Source organism: Pinus tabuliformis, chromosome 3_1 (genome assembly GCF_031772625.1).
Source record: "Pinus tabuliformis cultivar Carrire ecotype Pingquan chromosome 3_1, CPIR1, whole genome shotgun sequence".
NCBI classification, from domain to species: domain Eukaryota; kingdom Viridiplantae; phylum Streptophyta; class Pinopsida; order Pinales; family Pinaceae; genus Pinus; species Pinus tabuliformis.
Window position 1 is genome coordinate 292,782,521 of NC_142301.1, and position 21,648 is coordinate 292,804,168.

A 21,648-nucleotide genomic window follows, 5' to 3' on the forward strand; every position below is an offset into this window, starting at 1 on the left:
TCTCAGGTGTTTTCTCTCAGTTTCTCTGTAAAATAATTCCTTGTAAAGCGATTGTTGCTGAAGATTAATAAAACCCTCATCTGCTACATCAGTTTTCCCACATTGGGTTTTTCTAGAGACAATTGTCCAAAAACAACTGTGTTGATGTGATTGGTTCTTGTGCATATATATTGTTGTTCTTTTCTCTGTGCAATTATGTGATAATTACAATAGAATTTATTTTAACGTTTGCTGAAGGGATTTCGTAAATAACTTATTGTGAAAAATAAGTAGGTGAAATAAATCAGTCGTTGCAGTAGAATTTCAGGATAGAAATTTTCACAAATATGCAAGCAAAGCTAAGATGAAGCAAGAAGGGCCACACCAAGGACAGCTAAATGAAACTAAGATGATCAAAGGAGAATCAAGATGAGGTATCTATGCATCAAAGTTTAGTCATGTTATCATTTGTATATTATTGAGTCATGGGAATAGTTCTATGACATGATCAAGTAGGAAAGAATCTCTTTCACCAATGACATGCTCAAAGGCATGTACTACAATGCAATGAAGGTCAACAAAAGAAATACTCACATAAGGCGTATAAGATTGTTGACTAAGAAGCAAGTGAAGAAAAAATGGTGACTAATCCTAGAAGCAAGCAATGAAGAAGTGCTCCCACAAGGTGCATAAGGTGGTTGATGAATCTATCCATGAAGAAGCAAATGAAGAAAGAGATCAAGCATGTGAAGAACACCATGATCACAAAGAATCACTATCTGACAAAGATCCATTGAAGCCATCTCCCGAAAGAAGGTAGAACAACTTTGACTAAGAAAGGAAACGATTAGAGGATCCTTGACACCTATGAAGGCCTTGGAGATATCAAAGGTGCAGCTAATTGATTCTACTCTACGAAGATGCCATGATGAGGAAGCCATCCAGCAAAAGCACCATTTAATGTTGAAGCAATATCAGGATGAAGTCATGAAGGGCTACTAGATCAAAGCATAGGAACACACAAGTACAAAGAAGCATCCATGTGAAGAGTAGTTTGAAACATAAACAAGATGACAAGGAATAACTAGATGACAAGAGAACTTGATATATGACAAGAAGGCCACTTTCCATGAAAGAAGCAATGACATGACTAACCGGGAAGGAAAGTGATCGATGGATGGTTCCCTACCAAGAAGAAGTTCAAACAAAGACTTCATGACATCAAAGGAAGGAAGGAGATCAAGCAATTGGAGGACCCACGAAGAAGAAGTTGTTGATGAATGGACAAGTCCCTAGCTAAGAGGGAGTTAATACAAGTTCCCAATTACAAAGGAACTTGGACAAGTACCTTGTCAGAGGATACTTGGGCATGTCTTCCTCAATTGAGAGGAAATGATAGACATATTATTCTTGTCTTCACTTGGCAAGAAAGAATGGGAGGATTGGGTAATCATCTGGCATCCGATACTCTTCGAGGATGTGTAAGGCATCCAAGACAAGAGTAGGCAATAGGACCGATATTCTTGGAGGGTTGGGAACCCAAGATAAGAATAGTCCTAGAAGGTCATACTCAGTGAACACCCTGGTGGGTGTGTACCTTGAGAGATAATGACTAAGGTGTCTATAAGTCATTGGTCTCGCCAACATTGTGCTCTGATCTATTAAGAGATAGAGTTGTTAGTCAAGGCCTTGTTGTGGAAATAATGTTGGTTATTATGATGCTATAACAGATGGATTGAAAATCCGGTTTCTCTTATGTGAATTCTTCAAGATTGAAACATAGCCAAACAACTTGCAATGTTGTATGAATACCTCCCTAGTTAAGAGGAAGTGTTGAAGGAAATGTAACTAGGTTCAGTCTTCATAAATGTAATTTTGACATTTGTATTTATTTAAGAAAAAAGAAATTATTTTTATATTATTTGTCAATGAGTTTCTTGCTCATTGAAGTAGGTCAAACACATGTTTAAGTGCTTCTAGGAAGCCAATGTGTCAATGTATTTATGTAAGACCCTTAGAGGGCATGTTACACTATGTAGAATATTGTATAAGATCAAAGGAATACCTCCAAGCCAAGTACAAGTCATCTCCATGCAGCAACGTCCTTCAAAAGAGGCTAAACGATGAAAATTGATGAATAAAATGTATGTCGGCCTACAGTAGGCAAGTCGGCCTCAAGTTGGCCTAAAGGAGGGAGAGTCCTCTATAAATAGAGGTTGTTCACTACCTCAAAAGACAACGAAAAACATCTCTAAAATCAGCGAAGTGAAGTGGCCGAAAAAGAGACAAGAAAACCTTGTCTAAAGGGTCTCCTAGTGCAGCGAAGGAAGGAGGAAAATTGAAGAGAAGAGGATTGTTTCTAGGGCTAGAAACAGTCACACGTGCAAAGAAAAGGAGGTAAAGTCTGCGAGTATGACAGCAAGGACAAAACATTCCATGAACTAGTGTTGTTTGGGCTTGAAACTAGGCCTACAAGGCCTCCCAAGTCAAGCGAAGAAGTCTCTCTCTCTAGCGAAGGTGAAAGGATCCTAATTCTATAAGGGTACCCTCCACACGTGGGAAAAACTAGGGCAGCATAACAGTATTACAGTCATACCTCAAGAAAGATCTCGTTTGTTCAACAAAAGAAGTCTACTTGAGTAAAGGATAGAAGAAGAACATCTCTTCTAGAAGGCTCACTCAAGGAAGGTCTATCTCTAGACAAGCAGCAGAGAAGGAGGACGAAGTGCTGGGAGAAAAGTGTCGGAAGAAGGAAGTCTATGTGCCAGGAACGAAGTGCAGAATAGAGGAAGGACTTGACTTGTGCTTGGAGGATATCGTAGTCATGGGTCTCGGGTTTGGCATTGATCAATAAGGAGCTTCAATAAGAGAAACTTACCAAAGGGTTTTCCTCTCTAAGAGAGAGAGGTTTTGGCCCTGGCAAAGAGCCAACATTTGTGTTCTTGTCAATATGTTTTTGGTGGCAATTTGATGAAACACACACACTAATAATAAGAAAAAGATCAAGCTAAGATAATTGTAAAAGTGCTTAATAAATTGTTATCAAGTCAAGAAGAATCACACTACACTTTAATTGCCCTTGATTCTTCAACGCGCTCTGCCTCCAATAATTTGAACCGGCCTCTAACAACTGAAACGTGGTCTCCTTCGACAAGTCACTAGGAAATATGACTACTCGCACTAGCTGATGCGACCTCCTCTGCAGATGAATTCAACCTCCCTTTCCTGTCACTCTAACACTAGAAAATCACTGGGAATCTCTCCTCTGAACTCCTGCTCCCAAATCTCTACTGAAACCCCTGCCTCTGATGCTTTCCTAGCTTCAATTGTGCCCTTGCTAGATACCTCCCACTGGGTAGTCGAACTACTCACAAAATACTTGATGTCTTATCCAAACCCTTCAACCTGCTCTTATAATCTCTCGTTGGAGTCTCAACAGGCACTATCACATCTCAACCGATGGCTAAGATTATCTTGATTTCATCAATAGAATTCCCTAGAGAAAAATCTAACTTCCTCAACTAATTCCTTTTAATTAACCAATTTTCATAGGTTAGACTTGGGAAATATTTTAATTATGCTTAATTAATTTAATTTAGGTGTCTTCAAGTCTTATCTCGTGAAACATTTTCTGAATTTTCGAGATCTCGTGTTCCTTTAGCCTCTTAGACATCATAGAGACTAGAACAGTTGTCTGTTGCTACCCCAAAAACTAACATTTATCTTGCAAACCCATTTACAACTTATAGCAGTTTACTCTTTATGTGATTTAGCAAAGTCTTAAGCCACTTGAGAAACAAGAAAACAATTTTGTTCTAAAAGAAAATTGTAAATTTCTTACTCTCCAGCTGTAGCAAATGCATCTTGTTTCATTTACTTGTAACTAGGAGAGAAGATTTTTTTTGCGCATGATTGCTTTAAAGCACATCTAATTATATGTTGAAATTTGGTACCGGAGGACAGGTAGTTTCCTAAGGCTTTGATCTTTGGCCTAGGGAAAAGTGTCCAAAAAGAAATTTAATTTTTCTCCTAAAGTGACTTTATAATTTTTATAAAGTCAAATCTAATTTAAAAGTGACCTTAAGTGATAAAGTTACTAAAGTCTAATTTTAAAATGACTTTATTAAAGTCAATGTAAAATTAGAAAGGAAAAGTGACTTTGGAAATAAATGACTAAGTGGGTCTTTATTAAAGTGAGGTGAATTAAAAAATAGAAAGTGGGATTTAAATGAGCATTTAATCTCAGCCCTAGATCTCAATTTATTTCAGCCATTGGATTTAGGGATCACACAAAAGTCACTTAGGGTTAGATTAAAGGAGGAAAAGGAGGAAAAGGTCATTCATTCTTTCATGAGCAGATTGAGAGAAGGAGAGCAAGAGAGCCAGGGAGATTTCTGGACAGTGAGGAGAAGGAGGCTGCAAGTCCATACAGCAGAGTTTCAGCAGCGGAGTTTCAGCAGGGCGGAGTTTCAGCAAGGCTGAGTTTCAGCAAGTCTGTACAACGGAGTTTCAGCAGGGCAGAGTTTCAGCAAGGCTGAGTTTCAGCAAGTCTGTACAGCGGAGTTTCAGCAAGGCTGAGTTTTAGCAAGTCTGTACAGCAGAGTTTCAGCAGGGCGGAGTTTCAGCAAGGCTGAGTTTCAGCAAGTCTGTACAACGGAGTTTCAGCAAGGCGGAGTTTCAGCAAGGCTGAGATAAGTTGTAAAAGTTTGCTTGCTGATTTTTGCTGAATATTTCTCTTACTGTAAAAAGCATTTTCCAGAAATAAAAGAAGCTTTCGAACTGGTTTTCCCCAAGAGTTGTAGGGGGTTTTTCCAGGGTCACCTTGACCAAAAATCACTGTGTTTAAATGTGTTGAATGGCTGTTTGTATGTGCTGATTTTATATTTCTGCATTTTCCAACATTCTGTAAAATTTCCAGAATTTGTGTTTTCAACAAAATTTATTTCCCAGTTGTTGAATGTATGGATATGGGAAAGGGCATTTAACTATATGGGCGAAATAAGGTGAAACTGAAAACCGGGGTGGAAAATGAGAAATTTTTACATGGTATCGGAGCTTGAGTGCTGAAGTGCAGTTTGGGACAGCAAGAAGGAAAATTACAGCTGCTGATTTTTCACTCAAAAAATTCCAGCAAGCTGATTTTTCACAAACAGCAATTTTATCTTTACTACAGCAGTGCTATTTTTCAGTTTTAGGACAGCAGGATGTCATTGGGATTGAGGGTGGAGGATAGGTTGGATGGGCATACAAATTACAGCATTTGGAAGGAGAGAATGCAGAATATCTTTGAGGAGGCAGAAGTCTGGGACATCATGGTGCATGCCACATAGAACCCTGTTGTTGTGCCTCCTGATGCCACTCAGTTGGCTGAGTATAATAAAAAGAACAACAAGGGTAAGAGACTGATTCTAGACGGAGTCAAAGACCATTGCATTCCTCATGTGAGAGGAAAAAGAAATGCCCATGAGATGTGGACAGCATTGTCCAATCTCTACCAGAGTATCAATGAGAACCGGAAAATGGTCCTGAAGGAGAAGTTGAAGACCATTAATATGGGTAATGATAGTGCAATTGGATATCTCACAAACATTACTAATGTGAGAGATGAGTTGGCAGCAGTTGGAGAGGACATTCCACCCACTGAGTTGGTGCGAATTGCAGTGAATGGCCTCCCTCGTTCATGGATGAACTTTGCTGATGGGGTTTGTGCATGTGAGACCCTTCCCACATGGGAGAGGTTTTGGGATGATTGCATTCAGACAGAGATCAGGAAAGGTCAGCTTGGGGCAGCCAAGCTAGTTGAGCAGGATGAGGATGTAGCACTGTCGGCAGGAAGCAAGAAAGGCAAAGGGAAGAAGCAGGCTTCCACAAGCAATGGTGGGGGCAAAGGCAAAGGTAAAGGTAAACAGGATAACACACAAAAGGACTATTCCAAGGTGAAGTGTTGGAATTGTCAAAACATGGGACACTATGCAGTTGTGTGTCCGGAAAAGAAGAAGAAGAAGAAGGGGAAGAACCAGAGCGTGGCAGCTTCAGCAGAGGTTGAGGACTTTGCAGTTCGTTTTGACCAGGAGTTTGGGTTCACTGCGTATGAGTCCTCTAGTGCAGGATCACTTGCCACACAGGTTCAGAGGAAGCATGTGTTTCCCTCGATTAGCGGAGCATCTTCGGGTATCTGGTATGTGGACAGTGGGGCTTCACGTCACATGACAGGAGTCCGTGAGTACTTCTCAGAGCTTTCAGAGAGTTGCACTGATATGAAGGTAGTACTCCGTGATGACAGAGTTGTTAGAGCAGTCGGGGTGGGGACACTGACATTTCAGAGGGAGTCCAAACCTCCCTTGAAGGTGTCAGATGTTCTTTATGTGCCAGGGATGAGGAAGAACTTCATATCCGTCTCAGCTTTTGAGGACAGCGGATATGAGGTACTGTTCAGGGGAGGACAGGTGTTGATGTATCCCAGGGGCACTCCAGTTGAGTCAACTAGAGTGATAGGTGTACGCCATGCAAAGGTGTACAAGTTTGCATTCCAGTCCCTTTTGGCATTGAGCAGTAGTACCGACAGCAGAGCTAGCAGTTCTGAGCTGTGTGAGATTTGGCACCGCAGGATGGGGCATATGTATCATGGAGCCTTGAGGACATTACGGGAGATCACTACAGGTGTGCCAGATTTCAGTACTGATCACTTTGATACTTGCAGAGGATGTGCGATGGGCAAGTTTGCCAAATCCCCTTTTCCCAGCAGTGACAGCAGAGCGACTAGGATACTTGATTTGATTCATTCCGATGTGAGCGGTCGGATGTCTCATGTTTCCTTGAGTGGATATGAGTACTATGTTTTATTCATTGATGATCACTCCAGGAGGACCTGGATTTATTTCTTGAAGACCAAGAGTGAGGTCTTCAAGCGGTTTCAGGAGTTCAGAGCTCTTGTGGAGACACAGACAGGTCGGAAGATCAAGTCCCTGAGGTCGGACAATGGGGGAGAGTACACCCTTGGAGAGTTTGTTGACTATTGTGCGGAGGCAGGCATTAGGAGGGAGTTCACTGTTCCTTACAACCCCCAGCAGAACGGGGTTGCGGAGAGGAAGAACAAATCCATCGTAGGGGCTGCCAAAGCCATGTTACATGATCAGGGGTTGCCATTGTTCTTGTGGGCAGAGGCCTGCAACACAGCGGTTTATTTGCAAAACAGGAGTCTGCATCGTGCCTTGGGGAACATGACTCCGGAGGAGGCTTTTTCTGGGAAGAAGTTTGATATTGGTCCTCTTCGTATCTTTGGGTGCATCACATACTCCTACATACCCAAGGAGAAGAGAACCAAACTAGAGCCCACCGCAGAGAAGGGTATCTTTATGGGCTACAGTGAGACCTCAAAGGCCTTTCGGATTTACATTCCTACACAGAGGAAAGTTGTTGTCAGGCGGGATGTGAAGTTCGAGGAGGACTTGGCCTTTAGGAGGTCACGGGAGTTAGAGTATCTGGATCAGCCAGACCCTCAGCAGCAGTTGAGTCAGTCGCAGAGATCCAGTGGGCAGGGATCAGGAGGATCAGGAGGTACATCTATGAGGATGCCAGGTCCGTCAGTGAGCAGTGGCTCGCCGAGCTAGAGGGGTGGTGCTCCAAGCAGCATGCAGAGCAGTTCACAGAGCAGTTCACTAGGGAGTCCATTGATGGACATTTCACACGGTACCTCAGCATCTACAGGTTCAGGTGCAGGCAAGAGGACAGCAGACAGACAGTCAAGAGTTCAGGCTCTTGATGATGATGGGGAGGAGGAGTTTCATTCTCCTATGGGAGAAGTGCACTCAGGGAAGAGGAAGCCCAAGTGGCTTCAGGACACCTTGAGAGATGCCACATCTGTTGCTAAGCCTAAGAGGCCGGTCAGAGAGAGTAGACCACCTGAGAGGTTTTGTAGCTATATGGCAATGGCTACCAGCATCCTTGACTCTAAGCCTTCTAGCTATGAGGAGGCAGCTAGCCAGCAGGTCTAGAGAGAGGCCATGCAAGAGGAGTATTCTTCTATTATGAAGAATGATGTTTGGGAGGTGGTGCCGAGGCCTGAGGGCAAATCCGTGGTTAGTTCCAGATGGCTTTACAAGGTAAAGCATGCTGCAGATGGCAGCATTGAGAAATTCAAAGCGAGGTTTGTGGCTAGAGGGTTCTCCTAGGTAGAGGGAGTTGATTATGAGGAGACCTTCGCTCCCGTGGCTCGATATACTTCAATCCGCTCCATTATATCGATAGCAGCAGAGATGGGTTGGAAGATCCACCAGATGGATGTGAAGACTGCATTTCTCAATGGCTTCATACAGGAGGAGGTGTACATTGAGCAACCACAGGGTTTTGAGGTGCATGGGAAGGAGTCCCATGTGTGCAGACTGAAGAAGGTCCTTTATGGCTTGAAGCAAACTCCCAGAGCTTGGTACTCCAGGATAGATACATACTTGCAGGGGTTGGGTTTCACAAAGAGTGAGGCAGATCCGAACCTTTACTTTATTGTGATAGGTGAGGAGCCTCTCATTCTGGTGCTGTATGTGGATGACTTGGTCATTACAGGTGCAGAGAGACTCATAGAGCACTGCAAGAGAGATCTTGCGGCGGAGTTTGAGATGAAGGACATCGGCTTGATGCATTACTTTTTGGGTTTGGAGGTGTGGCAGGTAAAGGGGCATTTCTTCCTGGGGCAGGGGAAGTATATTGTGGACATTCTTAGCAGATTCCACATGAAGGATTGTAGATTCATGTCGACACCGATGATCACCAACTGGAAGAAGCTTCATGCTTCGGATTCCGAGTTGGTGGATCCCACATTGTACAGGCAGCTGATTGGTTCCTTGATGTATTTGGTCAACACTAGACCACATATTTGTTTTGCAGTCAACACGATGAGTCAGTTTATGTGTGAGCTTAGGAAGGTTCACTGGGTGGCTGCAAAACACATTTTGCGGTACTTGCAGGGGACATTGGATTATGGTCTGGACTACAGGCAGGGGGATGGAGTGAGATTGGCAGGTTATACTGATTCTGATTGGGCAGGTTGTGCTTCTGATAGGAAGAGCACTTCAGGGTGTTGTTTTGGGTTGGGTTCGGTAGTAGTGTCATGGTTCAGCCGGAAGCAGCAGTCAGTAGCATTGAGTTCAGCGAAAGCGGAGTATATGGCAACCAGTCTAGCTAGTTGTGAGGCCATCTGGCTTCGCAAGATGTTGTTTGGCTTATTTGGTCAGCCGTTGAGACCTTCAGTGATTTACTGTGATAATCAGAGTTGCATTAAATTCACGGAGAATCCAGTATTTCATGAGAGGTCAAAGCATATCGGGATCAAATATCATTTCATCAGAGACTGTGTTCAGAAGGGCGCTGTGAATCTTGAGTATATTCCCACTAATGAGCAGGTTACAGATATTCTTACCAAAGCCTTACCACGGGGCAAGCATGACTACTTCAGAGACAAGATGGGTGTCGTGAGGAACACCTTCCTCGGTAAAAGGGAGTGTTGAAATTTGGTAACGGAGAACAGGTGGTTCCCCAAGGCTTTGATCTTTGGCCTAAGGAAAAGTGTCCAAAAAGAATTTAATTTTTCTCCTAAAGTGACTTTATAATTTTTATAAAGTCAAATCTAATTTAAAAGTGACTTTAAGTGATAAAGTTACTAAAGTCTAATTTTAAAATGACTTTATTAAAGTCAATGTAAAATTAGAAAGGAAAAGTGACTTTGGAAATAAATGACTAAGTGGGGTGAATTAAAAAATAGAAAGTGAGATTTAAATGAGCATTTAATCTCAGCCCTAGATCTCAATCTATTTCAGCCATTGGATTTAGGGATCACCCAAAAGTCACTTAGGGTTAGATTAAAGGAGGAAAATTAGGAAAAGGTCATTCATTCTTTCATGCGCAGATTGAGAGAAGGAGAGCAAGAAAGCCAGGGAGATTTCTGGACAATGAGGAGGAGGCTGCAAGTTCATACAGTGCAGTTTCAGCAGGGCGGAGTTTCAGCAAGGCTAAGTTTCAGCAAGTCTGTACAGCGGAGTTTCAGCAGGGCGGAGTTTCAACAAGGCTGAGTTTCAGCAAGTCTGTACAGCGGAGTTTCAGCAGGGCGGAGTTTCAGCAAGGCTGAGTTTTAGCAAGTCTGTACAGCGGAGTTTCAGCAGGGCGGAGTTTCAGCAAGGCTGAGTTTTAGCAAGTCTGTACAGCGGAGTTTCAGCAGGGCGGAGTTTCAGCAAGGCTGAGTTTCAGCAAGTCTGTACAGCGGAGTTTCAGCAAGGCTCAGATAAGTTGTAAAAATTTGCTTGCTGATTTTTGCTGAATATTTCTCTTACTGTAAAAAACATTTTCCAGAAATAAAAGAAGCTTTCGAACTGGTTTTCCCCAAGAGTTGTAGGGGGTTTTTCCAGGGTCACCTTGACCAAAAATCACTGTGTTTAAATGTGTTGAATGGTTGTTTGTATGTGCTGATTTTATATTTCTGCATTTTCCAGCATTCTGTAAAATTTCCAGAATTTGTGTTTTCAGCAAAATTTATTTTCCAGTTGTTGAATGTATGGATATGGGAAAGAGCATTTAACTATATGGGAGAAATAAGGTGAAACTGAAAACCGGGGTGGGAAATGAGAAATTTTTACATTATACTTCTCCTTCAAAGTTATTAGCTTTATGGCACTTTCAGGGTTTCCTTGAAGAAATTAGATAGGCAAAAAAGGCTCATATATTTACAATGCAGGGTTGATCTAAAGGTTAACTGACAGTGATTGCAACTCTAGCACAAGTTTTCAAGTCTCTTAAAATCACAACTCTTCCATAACCACCACATGGGCCTTTGTAAAGTGTAATAGGTTATGCTTGACAACTGGAAAAGAAAAGCATCAGAGACTCTGATTGTTAGCAGTGCCATTTTTGTTCTCCTCCTCACAATCATGCCAGAGAAATATATTTCCAAGTACGTTATTAACATCCCTCTTTCTAACCATACTAAAAACAACATTTCTACACAAGAGAAGGGAGCAAGTAAAATAAAGTAAGAAGAAGGCATAATGTGAAGCCATCACAAAATATTGGTGGAAACCTTATATTTTGGGTTCCTTTAAAGCATTGTATAGAGCTAGCTTATGCAAGGATTAAAGGAAAGCATATACAAATAAGTAAGATGCCTCACATCCAAGTGCGTTTTGTGTTTCAGCATATGACAGAAGGTTGCCCGTCTCCAGCCAATGAAGGTAAACAATCAGAAAGACTACAGTATTAGTTTGATTTCTCCAAAGATCATGATACCTGAAAAGCAAGAGTAGTATTCATCATAAAAATAAGGAAAAAGAAAAGGACGAAACAAAATAAGGATAAGAAAACGTAAACTTAAATACCTGTAATATTGTCCTGGCGTTCCTTTGATGACTTCAGCAAGCTGTCCATAAAGCTCCTTGAGTTTCCCAATGTGGCTCTTTGCCTTCTTCAAAATATCTGAAATCAAACAAGGAAGAAATACCCACAATATTTGAGATTTTTTCCAGAGACAAAGACAAATAGAGCTTTAACCGCTAGTGCTTCCACAGCAGCTAAAGATACTTCCTGAATGCCAAGTTGCCAACAAATCCACTTCTCTGTTAATATTAAGCAGTGCACTTCAAAAACATCCACAGAGAAAGCTGCAACTAAAGCAAATATGAAAATGGCATCAATTGTGCAAGAAAAGCAATGCTTCTAAACAAAACTCATAATGCAGAACCTTACTCTGAATTTTCTTTTGCTGACATATAAATTAAAAACTGTTGAAGTTACAGTTACATTTCCCGAGATTAACATTTAAGACAAAGATCATACATAGCTAAGTGGATTAATGTATATAAGTAGAAATGGTATGTGATATTTACAACCCCAAAAGTAAGTCTTGGTTAATTTATATCAGATGGTGTCACAAAGATATATAACTGAAAAGTGGCACTCTGAGAAGAGCCCAATTAAGATTATATCAGATATTGTTACATGCCTAACGGACATGTGGCATTCTCAGAAGAGTCCAATAACTGTAACATCGATGAAACTGAATACTCACACATGCCATCATTTGTGATCAGTTTAGATTTGGACTTGTAAGATTCCCAAAGGAGATGCCTGCAGGGTAATGAATATGGCTTCATTCTATTAGTAATCTATATTACCATCCACATCCTCAGCATACATTATAATTATATACTAATTATTTGATGGTTTTGGAATGATGTAATGAATGTATAGTTATTTGTTGCTCAAGTAAATGATTCAACTATGCATCCTGTTACTTCCCAAGAGGTACCCCACATTTTTTCATGACAGCAACTATGTAAGACTAATGAGATCCAAGTCCCAAAGCCATGTAGGCCACATGATGATTATGTATATGGTGTCCTAGACCTTTTGATGGTTGGCCATGCCCAGTCCCTTCAGTCCCACTCTCAATTCCTTTCGTCCTGGATAGGATTGGACACTTTGAGATGGATCTATTGCGATACAAAGTTTATGGGAGCCATTGGTTTTCTTGGGTTGATCACATTGTGCAGGGCTTGTTATACCCAGGGTGTCTTAAGCACACCTATGTAATTTCTACATGGTCATGTGTCATAGAGACTATATGCATCTCTTTGCCCATGGTATAGCATATTCAGTTCTCCACATGACAGTCTCACAATTCACAACAAATTTCAATTTTCCCAAGGCACTTCATGGATTCCAATGCAAAGGGCTCCCAGGTCCAAAAATTCAACAAAGACTCAAAATGATCGGCATGATGCATACGCAACATGACATGTTGAGGTCTTGGGAAAAAAAAGATATTTAAAGCAATATTCAGCCTCCAAAGGGGAACGTGAACATCATAATCCATGAAAAAGGTGGCAAAACATATTTCACATTACATGTGCCATATTTTACATTGCACGTGTTGTATGAAACCTCCTAACACACGTCCACGCCTTCTAAAACCCAAAAGATAGTTATCAAGTACATGCAAGCCAAACCAACCCATCCTCAAGCTAAAACATGGGAAAATTGAACAGAGATCAAATGAGAGCTCCATAGATCAAGGAGGTCAAAAAAAAGCATGTTGGTATTGTTGACCACTGGAGTGGCACTTGATGATTATATGAAGACTCCATGCCCGAGGATGATCAAGAGGACACTTATACCATCAGATATCATCAATCAACGGAGTTTTTTAATTCTACTTTTATCTTCTCGTCAACTTTCTTGTACCCAGATTCCACACCCTGCGGGGAATTGTAATAAATGATATTAATAATGATGAGTTTTTGAGTCTGTAACAGCCCTAAGATGTTGGAACTCAATTAACAAACGAGTACACCTTAGAATGTTTTTTTTATTTGGTTAATTATCCCTTCTTTTTCATAGGCGGATAATTTTCTGAGTTTTTTCACTCACATTTTATCCCAAAGTTGGGGTGACAGTTTGAAGGTTGAGCCCCTAACACATCTTAATGTCTAGAGTCTATGTATATTACCATACTAGATCACACAAAAAAAATTGTGGAATTTGATTAGGTCTAAGTAGTCATTTTTTAATTTTTTAGATTTTCCGCACTGTCGAAATTGCTAATAAAATTTTATTTGTAATGCAATAAGTGATGTCTAGAAAAGTTGTACGGGGCATGAGAAATGAAATTTTCACATCTCACCCTCAACTTTCTATTATGACACACTTAGATGGGTTAAAAATGTGTTTTGAACCCTCAAAACCCATTTTTCCTAGGTTTAGTGGGAAATATGGCAATTAATTAAGCCAGAAATTAAATAAATGGAGAAAAATAAATATCCACGCATGCTAAATGTTGTGTAAATGAGGTGGAAAATTATAGGGGAGTTAAAGTGAAGTCCCAAAGTGATGTGGACTCCTAAAATCAAGGAAATGACATGTGCTCAAATAAATCGAATTTTTGGCATTAAAGGGAAAGTTGCTTACTTGGAAATTCGAATTTGTGAAGTTAATGCACATTTGGCAGGATTTGGGAGAATATTTGGTGGAGATTTTGTGGGAAATTGTCCCCACATGGGTTACCAACCATATACACTTGTCATTCTATCATAAAATTCGAATTTGGCACATAAGGGAAGAAGAAAATGATGTCCACTTGCCAAAATTCGATTTTTATACTTGGCATTGGGACTCCATTCAACAAATTTGAATTTCTCTTTGGGATTGTCACCTCATGCCACTTGTTTAATTAATCACTTTTATATTGGAATTGGCTCCAATGTCATTTGTCATTGTCATTCTTCATTGGGATTTGCTACCAACTCTCTATAGAATAGGGCCATGGGCTCTCATATTGTATCATGAATAAGCTATTGGGCTTGAGGAAACTCTGTCATTTTGTACTTGCAAACTTTCTTAATACAATCAAGACCTTGGAGATATTTGGCTAGTGGTATCTTGGCGTTATGAGGCAATGTCCTTTCATACTACTGCTATTGTGTTTAATTTCTTTCGCATGTTGAATTAATATTAGTTTATGCTTGTCATCTTGCTTGGATTGATGTGTGTAAGCTATCTTGCACATATCATTGATTTAGAGTAGTATTCTAGGGATAAGCTTGCCAATTCATTTTAGGAGGAATGATTGGTTTATCTTATTCATTATATTGCTCTAATCTTGTGCAAACTAATACGTGTTCAAGTATGTGGGAAAGATCTTTTGTAATGTGTGCAGGAATCCATTTGGAAGTGGGAGAAATCTCAATTAGATCAACTCACTCCTAGAATCACAGAGATCCAAGACTTTGCCATTTTTTCTCTCCAAGTTTTCCATCCAACAAAGAGCAAAAGGGAATTTTCTTAGTCTATAGCTACTTGATCATCCATTTAAAATTAAAAATACTTCTTTGGTTCTAATTCTTTCAAAGTTATATCACCTATTCAAGAGTCATTTCTAAAGCTAGGCAAGTATGGGGGTTCACTCCCATTACTTGAACTAGTACTTTGTAAATTGAATTCTAAGTTTAGTTTTGGTTTCTTTTTCTTAATTTCACACTGACAATTGGTATTTTTTTTTGTGTTTTGCAGCCAATAGGCTTGAGCATTGAGCAGCAAGGAGCTTAAGGAGAAGCTTTGGAAAACTACTCACTCGTGTGTATGCAGGACCCCCTCATGCTATCCAGAGACTTATTTCTAGGTAGGCCATAAGCACTTGGGAGAGAGTTGCAAACTCATCTGGGCCGTGGGCCTTTTGAGCCTTGCGAATCTCTTTTGGAGAGTTTTCCCCATCTTCAAGTCTGTTGTTGTTATATTTTTGGAGAGAGTCTAGCTTAGTCCCATCTTTGTAAAGATCTCTCTCTCTCATATTGTGGGCTGCCCTCTTAAAGGCATTTTTACCAGCTTTAAGCGCTAATAAAAGATAAAAAAAATGTTGGAGGGAGCTTGGGATTTTTCCCATGGCATCCTCCTTCCTCATTTAAAGGAGGGATTCTTGTGGGTGGTCTAATCTTGCTTTTAGTTTTTTCTTAATTTTTTAGCTTTTAAATTTCATGTTGTGTGCATGCTTAAAATCAATACATTTCACCCCACATGCAAATTTTTACTAATCTTGTATTTAAATTCCCACATGCATACGCTTTCAAGTTTTGCAAACTATTTCTCTTTGGAGCATTTGCATGAAGCATTAGTTTAATTTGGAGAATTAACACAATTTGCACTTCAACTAGGCATTTTAGTATAGGAAAGCCCCAAGTCTCATTAAAATTTTAGAGACATAAGTTGGTTGAAGTAGACATCTTAGAGACCCTCTACCTCTATTGACTCCTCATTGTGAGATCCAAACATTTGGGCGAGGATGAGCTTTAAGGACTAGAGTTCAATTGTAACTTTGCCTTAACACTAATTAATAAAATAGACCAAGAACTCATTCCATCATATTTGTTTTGCTTGCAAAGTTCTTAAATTTCTTGCTATCTTGATGGTTTAAAGTCTCACATGCAAATCTTATTTCAAGAGGCACTTTGGATGCAAGCATTGTAATTCCTTTTAATTTTGCAACAAGTTTAATTTTTCTTGTACTTGGAAATTGACTCATCTTGTGGTTTAATTATTGTCATAAATGGTTGATTTCACTTTCAAGTACTATTATTTTGGGTTGCAAACTTAATTGCATGTTGTCATCTTGGTCTAACATTTGAGTTATTTTTGTATCCTTTTGAGCAAGATAGTTTCCATGCTTTGATTTGTAGACTTATTCATCTTGAAAGCATTTATAATATCTTGTGCTAACAATTTATTGTTTCACTTTTCAGGATTATTTTGGCTTTCCATTTGAAAACATTTCACTTCAATTTAAGCAAAATACAATTTCATTTCTTAAAGAGAAAATACTTGAAAGGCATTGGTTGTTTATGTATTTCCTGCTTATCTTATGATGTTTATTGCTCATATCAGTTTTTGCTTATAAATCTTAAATAGATAATCTATTTAACTCTAACAATTCTCCTAGAAACTCACATCTCTTTTTAACTTAACTTTTCATTAGGGACCACCCCCCCTAGCTAACCTAGGAGATAGCTCAAACGGAGAGAGTCGGGATTAATTTGACAACTCCTTCTCTGAGTTCCCAGCCACCAACCACACCTTGTGGGCTTAAAGGTTTTTCTCACTTACTTGTAGGTAGGTGTAGGCGGTAGGGTAAATAGGTATCTCCATAATCAAAACCATCATCTCCAAGCAAAATGCCACACATATCATGCAACATGTTACTCATCTTAAGCTAACACATGGCTAGCCAAGCAAGTCTAGCCACATGTGGGAGTGAATCATGGTCAAGATAGCCATTGGGGGGTCAAACAACTAGACATTGGCATTGTTTTGACCTCACATCATGTTCCATGCCCACATTATGCCAAGCAATCCACTTTAAAGATAGCCATGGCACATTTCAAGCAAGCCATGGGGTCAACCTTCACACAGTGAGTTGAAACCTCTTTGAGCCACACATGGGAGCCTCTTATGCAAGTCATTGGGTTATTGTTCATGATATCAAGCACATTCAAGATCAAAATCAGCTAAACATTGCCCTTTCAAAGCCATACATTGGTCAAATCAAGCAAGTCGAGCCCTTATAGTCGATGAATAATAACTTTTGCATAAAATTATTTTCTTTCTTGTAATGACTTAGTCTCAACAAATATTATTTTAGGAGAGGAATTTACTAGTCGTTACAATAAAAATTATAAAAAGCTAAACCCTTTACCGAAATGGGTTGTTAAAATGTGAGATCACTATATGCCATAATAATATTTTCTTTTGAAAAAAAAATTGGTTCAATTTTTCTATTCTCTTCTTGATCTTGTGTCGTAATAATTATTACAAAATAGGCACAAGCATTTTTTGAATTATTGTAGGGCTACTAGGTTAATCCATCGATGGAAAAAGTTGTCACATGGAAGATCAAGGCGCTAGAACTTATCTCCACTTTGTCAATGAAATGTTATCAAATCTCATAGCTAGACAAACCCTTATAGACGTTTCTGTAGCAAAGCAGGAGATTTTATTTTTCCATAGTTAACCCATTGGTTGGAGACTTATCCATAGAGGGAACTTTCCCTGGTGAAATTTTGGGCAACCCAGAGTTTCGGAGTATTGTGTATTGCTCACATAGATGTTTTGTTTAATGTTTTCCAATTTATTTAACAAATGATGCAATGTGATCTAAGTCACAGGACACGTCCTCCAAGGTCCTGTGTCATGTATTTAACGTGTCGAACACGACAACTGCCCTAAAACGTGTCGAAAACGTTTTTTAACGTGTCTTGGAAAACATAAAACGTATTCGATCGTTTTCTTCGTGTCCTAGTCATGGAAAACGAGTATTCGGAGTCTAAAAAACATTGCCCTAACGTTTTTTCTCCAGTTGAATACGTACCCCACAAAATCAATGTTTTAAAGCCCACGCAATTATATTTTCAGGGTTCTTTGCTATTTTCCTCCGATGTCATCGCTCTCTATCAATGTATAATCGTCGTGTGGAGCTGAGTGTGGAGCCGAGTCATCTCTGTGGACTCGTGGAGCCGTTTGTCTGCTGGAAGGTTTGGCAACTTGGCAGCATGTGTGAGGTTCACTGGTTCAGGTAAGCCGTGGCTCGTAGACCATATGTATAATGCCATAGACGCAATTAAACTTAAGCAGCAAGCCCATAAAAAATGTGTTTGATTGTGTGTGCACTGTGCAGCGTACGTTGTCGAATTCCAGGGCCGGTATACAAATATAAATAAGTCTGTCCACTGTCCAGTGTCATCTAATCAAATGATTATGTTACGATAATATAATAATGATTATCATTTATGTCAGACGATTTTCAACCCACGGGCCACTAGGTTTTCATTCGAGCTAGCATGCAGTGCTAAGTGTACCTACTGTTTATTTTTAACAGTTTTAAAGACTGCATTTCCACTTGCAATATGCTTAATACTATATATATATATATATATTTTATTAAATATATATAAAACGTGTCCCTCGTGTCCTGTTTCTGGGTCGCTGCGTTTCATATTGAATACTCGTATTTACGTGTCCTCCGTGTCTCGTGTCCTCGTGTCATGTGACTTAGAATGTGATGGTTTGAAAATCTGCCCAATAATAGTATAAGTACATTTAATCAATTATGTGATACATTTCTAAATAGGTGGACAGAAAAGAAAGATGTGAGTTTCTTTTTAAGTGCCCTAACCAAATTAAAAGAAGAGATAACGAGACCACAGATGAGTTTAATGCTAGATTTGACAAGGTAATGCAAGAAATCTTGCAAACACATTAACCTAAGCCTCAAGCCACCTTGACCTACTACATGAATGCATTTCAAGGACCTTTCAGTTTTTCCTAAACCAATCCAAGTCTAATAACCTAGTTGAAGCCAAAACAAATGCAACAGGTATAGATGAGAGTTGGACCGTGTTTGGGAAACCAACAATTCTAACTCTTGTCCGATCAAAAGGAAATCCCAGGATGAAAGCTTCTACTTCATCAGATCCTCTAGATCCCATGTCCTTTCTTGCGAAGGAACTTAAGAAATTAGAGGAGACTATCACTCAAAACCAAACAGGAATGCAAGATAGTATCCTGAGGTTAGAGCGAAATCAACAACCCCAACAACAACAACAACGGAATGGGTTCCAAGAAAGGGATGTGTTCCAAGGCCCATTTCCAAATCAAAGACCCTCAAACACACTTGAAACAACCAATGCAGTGGATTAGACACGCCCATACAATTGCAAAGCATATGAGGCCTTCCAAACAAATGAAGCATATACCATGTATTTAGAGAGGTAAAATCATAAAATTGAGAAGGCAAATGATTTCTAAGCACTTGAAAAATGATGATGGTAGGAGGAATAAATCAAATCACACAACAACCACAAGTCCAGGTGAGCACCCCAAAGGTAGACAGAGTAACAAAGTTGTTTGGTGAGATGCCATCCCCTATAGAGATCAACCAAATCTATGAAAGTAGATTTAAGGGACTGACAGATAGTCGAAGGAACAACAAATCATCTCCATCAGCTCAGAAAGACCTAGCCACACCTCCTAAAAAGAGCATCATATCAAGTCTCCTCAAAAACGGAGTCCTACAGAAGAGCCAACATCAATCGAAACATGTATCAACATCACCATATGGGCCAACAACATTAAAGTTCCTATACCATTGGAGGAAGTAGTCAAATTTCCAGTGTTCAAGTCACACATCGAGAAGGTGTTGGGATTTGTTCAAGTCACAAATAAAGAAAGTGTAGAGATTTGAGGTTACAGGTAATTCACAATTAACATCGGATACACAGAGCATCCCTTTATCATCCTTTCAAATACTTTTGGGCCTTGGCAAGCAAACAATAACCCATTACATGAGTCCTGTTACCCACCACCAATGGGTGACCCCTATAGGAGAAATTTTCTCCTAGATTTGTCTTCAGCCAGCAGCCCCTTGTAGCCACCTGATAGCTCGATGTGCTACTATTCTCCGCCACCTGAGCCAGCCATTTTGTGCCCTCTCTCATCTGTTATGATTGTATGTTTGAAGGTGGACCTTCCAACCACGAAGGTATGATTTTTCATTATGTAATTGGGTGCTTATGCTTGATTTTCTTGGGCACAGTTGGGCATGGATTAGTGGGGGGATTCAGCGAAAAGAACAGGGGTTCACTATACTCTTGTTCCCTTACCTCAACTTGGGGGTTAATCTTGTATCCTAGTCCCATGGGATCTCCTTTACTGACTATTAGCTTTAGGAGTGGCACTACATGGGAAATCATGATTTTGGTTGTGTCATCCCGCTTCTCAATTCCATATATCTCACTCCCCTCCACTCATTACAAGCCCTTTTCACATTTTCCCCATCTAGGTCCACATTAGTCCATTGGGTCCACAAGTTGTTAGCCTCCCCCTCCCCTTGTCCATTAATGGCGGTCTGGGTGCAAGAAGGAGTGTTAACCTCCCAAACTATGAGATTATATCTTCTAATGCTGTTTCCAGATGTAATTGTTGGTTCAATGGGCTCTCTGTCATCCACTGATAACCTTAGAGCTTCCACTAAATTAGCAAACTCCTCTAAAACCGCAGAGTTCCACTAAACCTCCACTAGTCCGGACCCGACGGTAACACAAGCCATAGTTTAATAAGATTTGAAGTCCGCCTTCTACAAACTCGTTGGCACTTCTTCACCATTGATCTGTTCAAGATCCAACGGTCACCTCACTTCCCGACCTCGAACTTGCTCCTCGCCTGTCAACCGTTGATCTTGCTCCACCAGATCTAACAGCTCAAACAAATATCGCCCAGTTAACTTGCGCACTTTAAACCCGCCCGATAAGCGGTTTCTCTCTCTCTCTTCTCTGCTACGTGTCACGATATGTATGGAATCGGAGCCAATCGGAAAATACCACTTACGACCTTTCTTCCGCCCGAAATCCACTTGTGGGTTTCTCCAACCCACTTTGGCTCGTTAACTATCTGTTAACTTCTGCGCCCAAACACCGTTGATCTGCCTTGACCGAGATCTAACAGTCCAAGTTCAATCTTCACGCCACTGCATCCTTGGTCTTCCTCCACTGATCTCGATCGTTCGCTCAACACACTCAGAATTCACGAGAAACTCAGTTAAAAGGAAAAACACGAATTTAACACAGTCAACACAATTTCATTCAATCTCACAAAACAACAATTAAACTTCGAATTTCACAACAACACAAAGATTTCGAAGGAGATTATCCTTCGGGATTTGACGAGAATTTCTCATTCACATGCACAAAAACTAATTTTCCCCAATCACTAGATTTGCTCCTAGAAAGCCAAATTTCTTTAACAGTCAAAATCCCCTTACAATAGTGTGAAAATTACATAAGTATTGGTTCATCCTAACAACCAGATCCTAATTCAAAGGCTAAAATTTATTAACCCTATCTGTCCTAGGAGGCATTCTCCTCGCGAATCTCCACTACAACTAACGAACTAAAACTTATTACATCATGATCAAATCCTATATTCTAGCTCTATGCTTAACTAGAAAAACATGGAAATTGATGGCTAAAGGATCCCACTCCTTTGCCTATAATATTTTTTTGTATTTTTGGAATAATTCTTCGAATTTGTCTTCAAGCCTTATGCTCCTACATCATCCACAGCTTGTTGGGTCAAGCCTCGAACAATGCCCCA

At 40.0% G+C, this 21,648-nt stretch overlaps 1 protein-coding gene across 2 annotated transcripts in view; it reads right to left on the reverse strand.

Moving 5' to 3' along the window:
• Nucleotides 1-21,648, reverse strand: part of LOC149186935 (uncharacterized) — a 238,773-nt gene that overhangs the window by 155,641 nt on the left and 61,484 nt on the right. For both annotated transcript variants that reach the window (XM_089411242.1, XM_089411241.1), the window contains exons 2-3: nucleotides 11,337-11,433; nucleotides 11,132-11,247 (exon numbers count right to left, since the gene is read on the reverse strand). In XM_089411242.1, coding sequence (XP_089267368.1) covers nucleotides 11,132-11,247; nucleotides 11,337-11,433 — 213 coding nt within the window. The remainder of the gene's footprint in view (nucleotides 1-11,131; nucleotides 11,248-11,336; nucleotides 11,434-21,648) is intronic.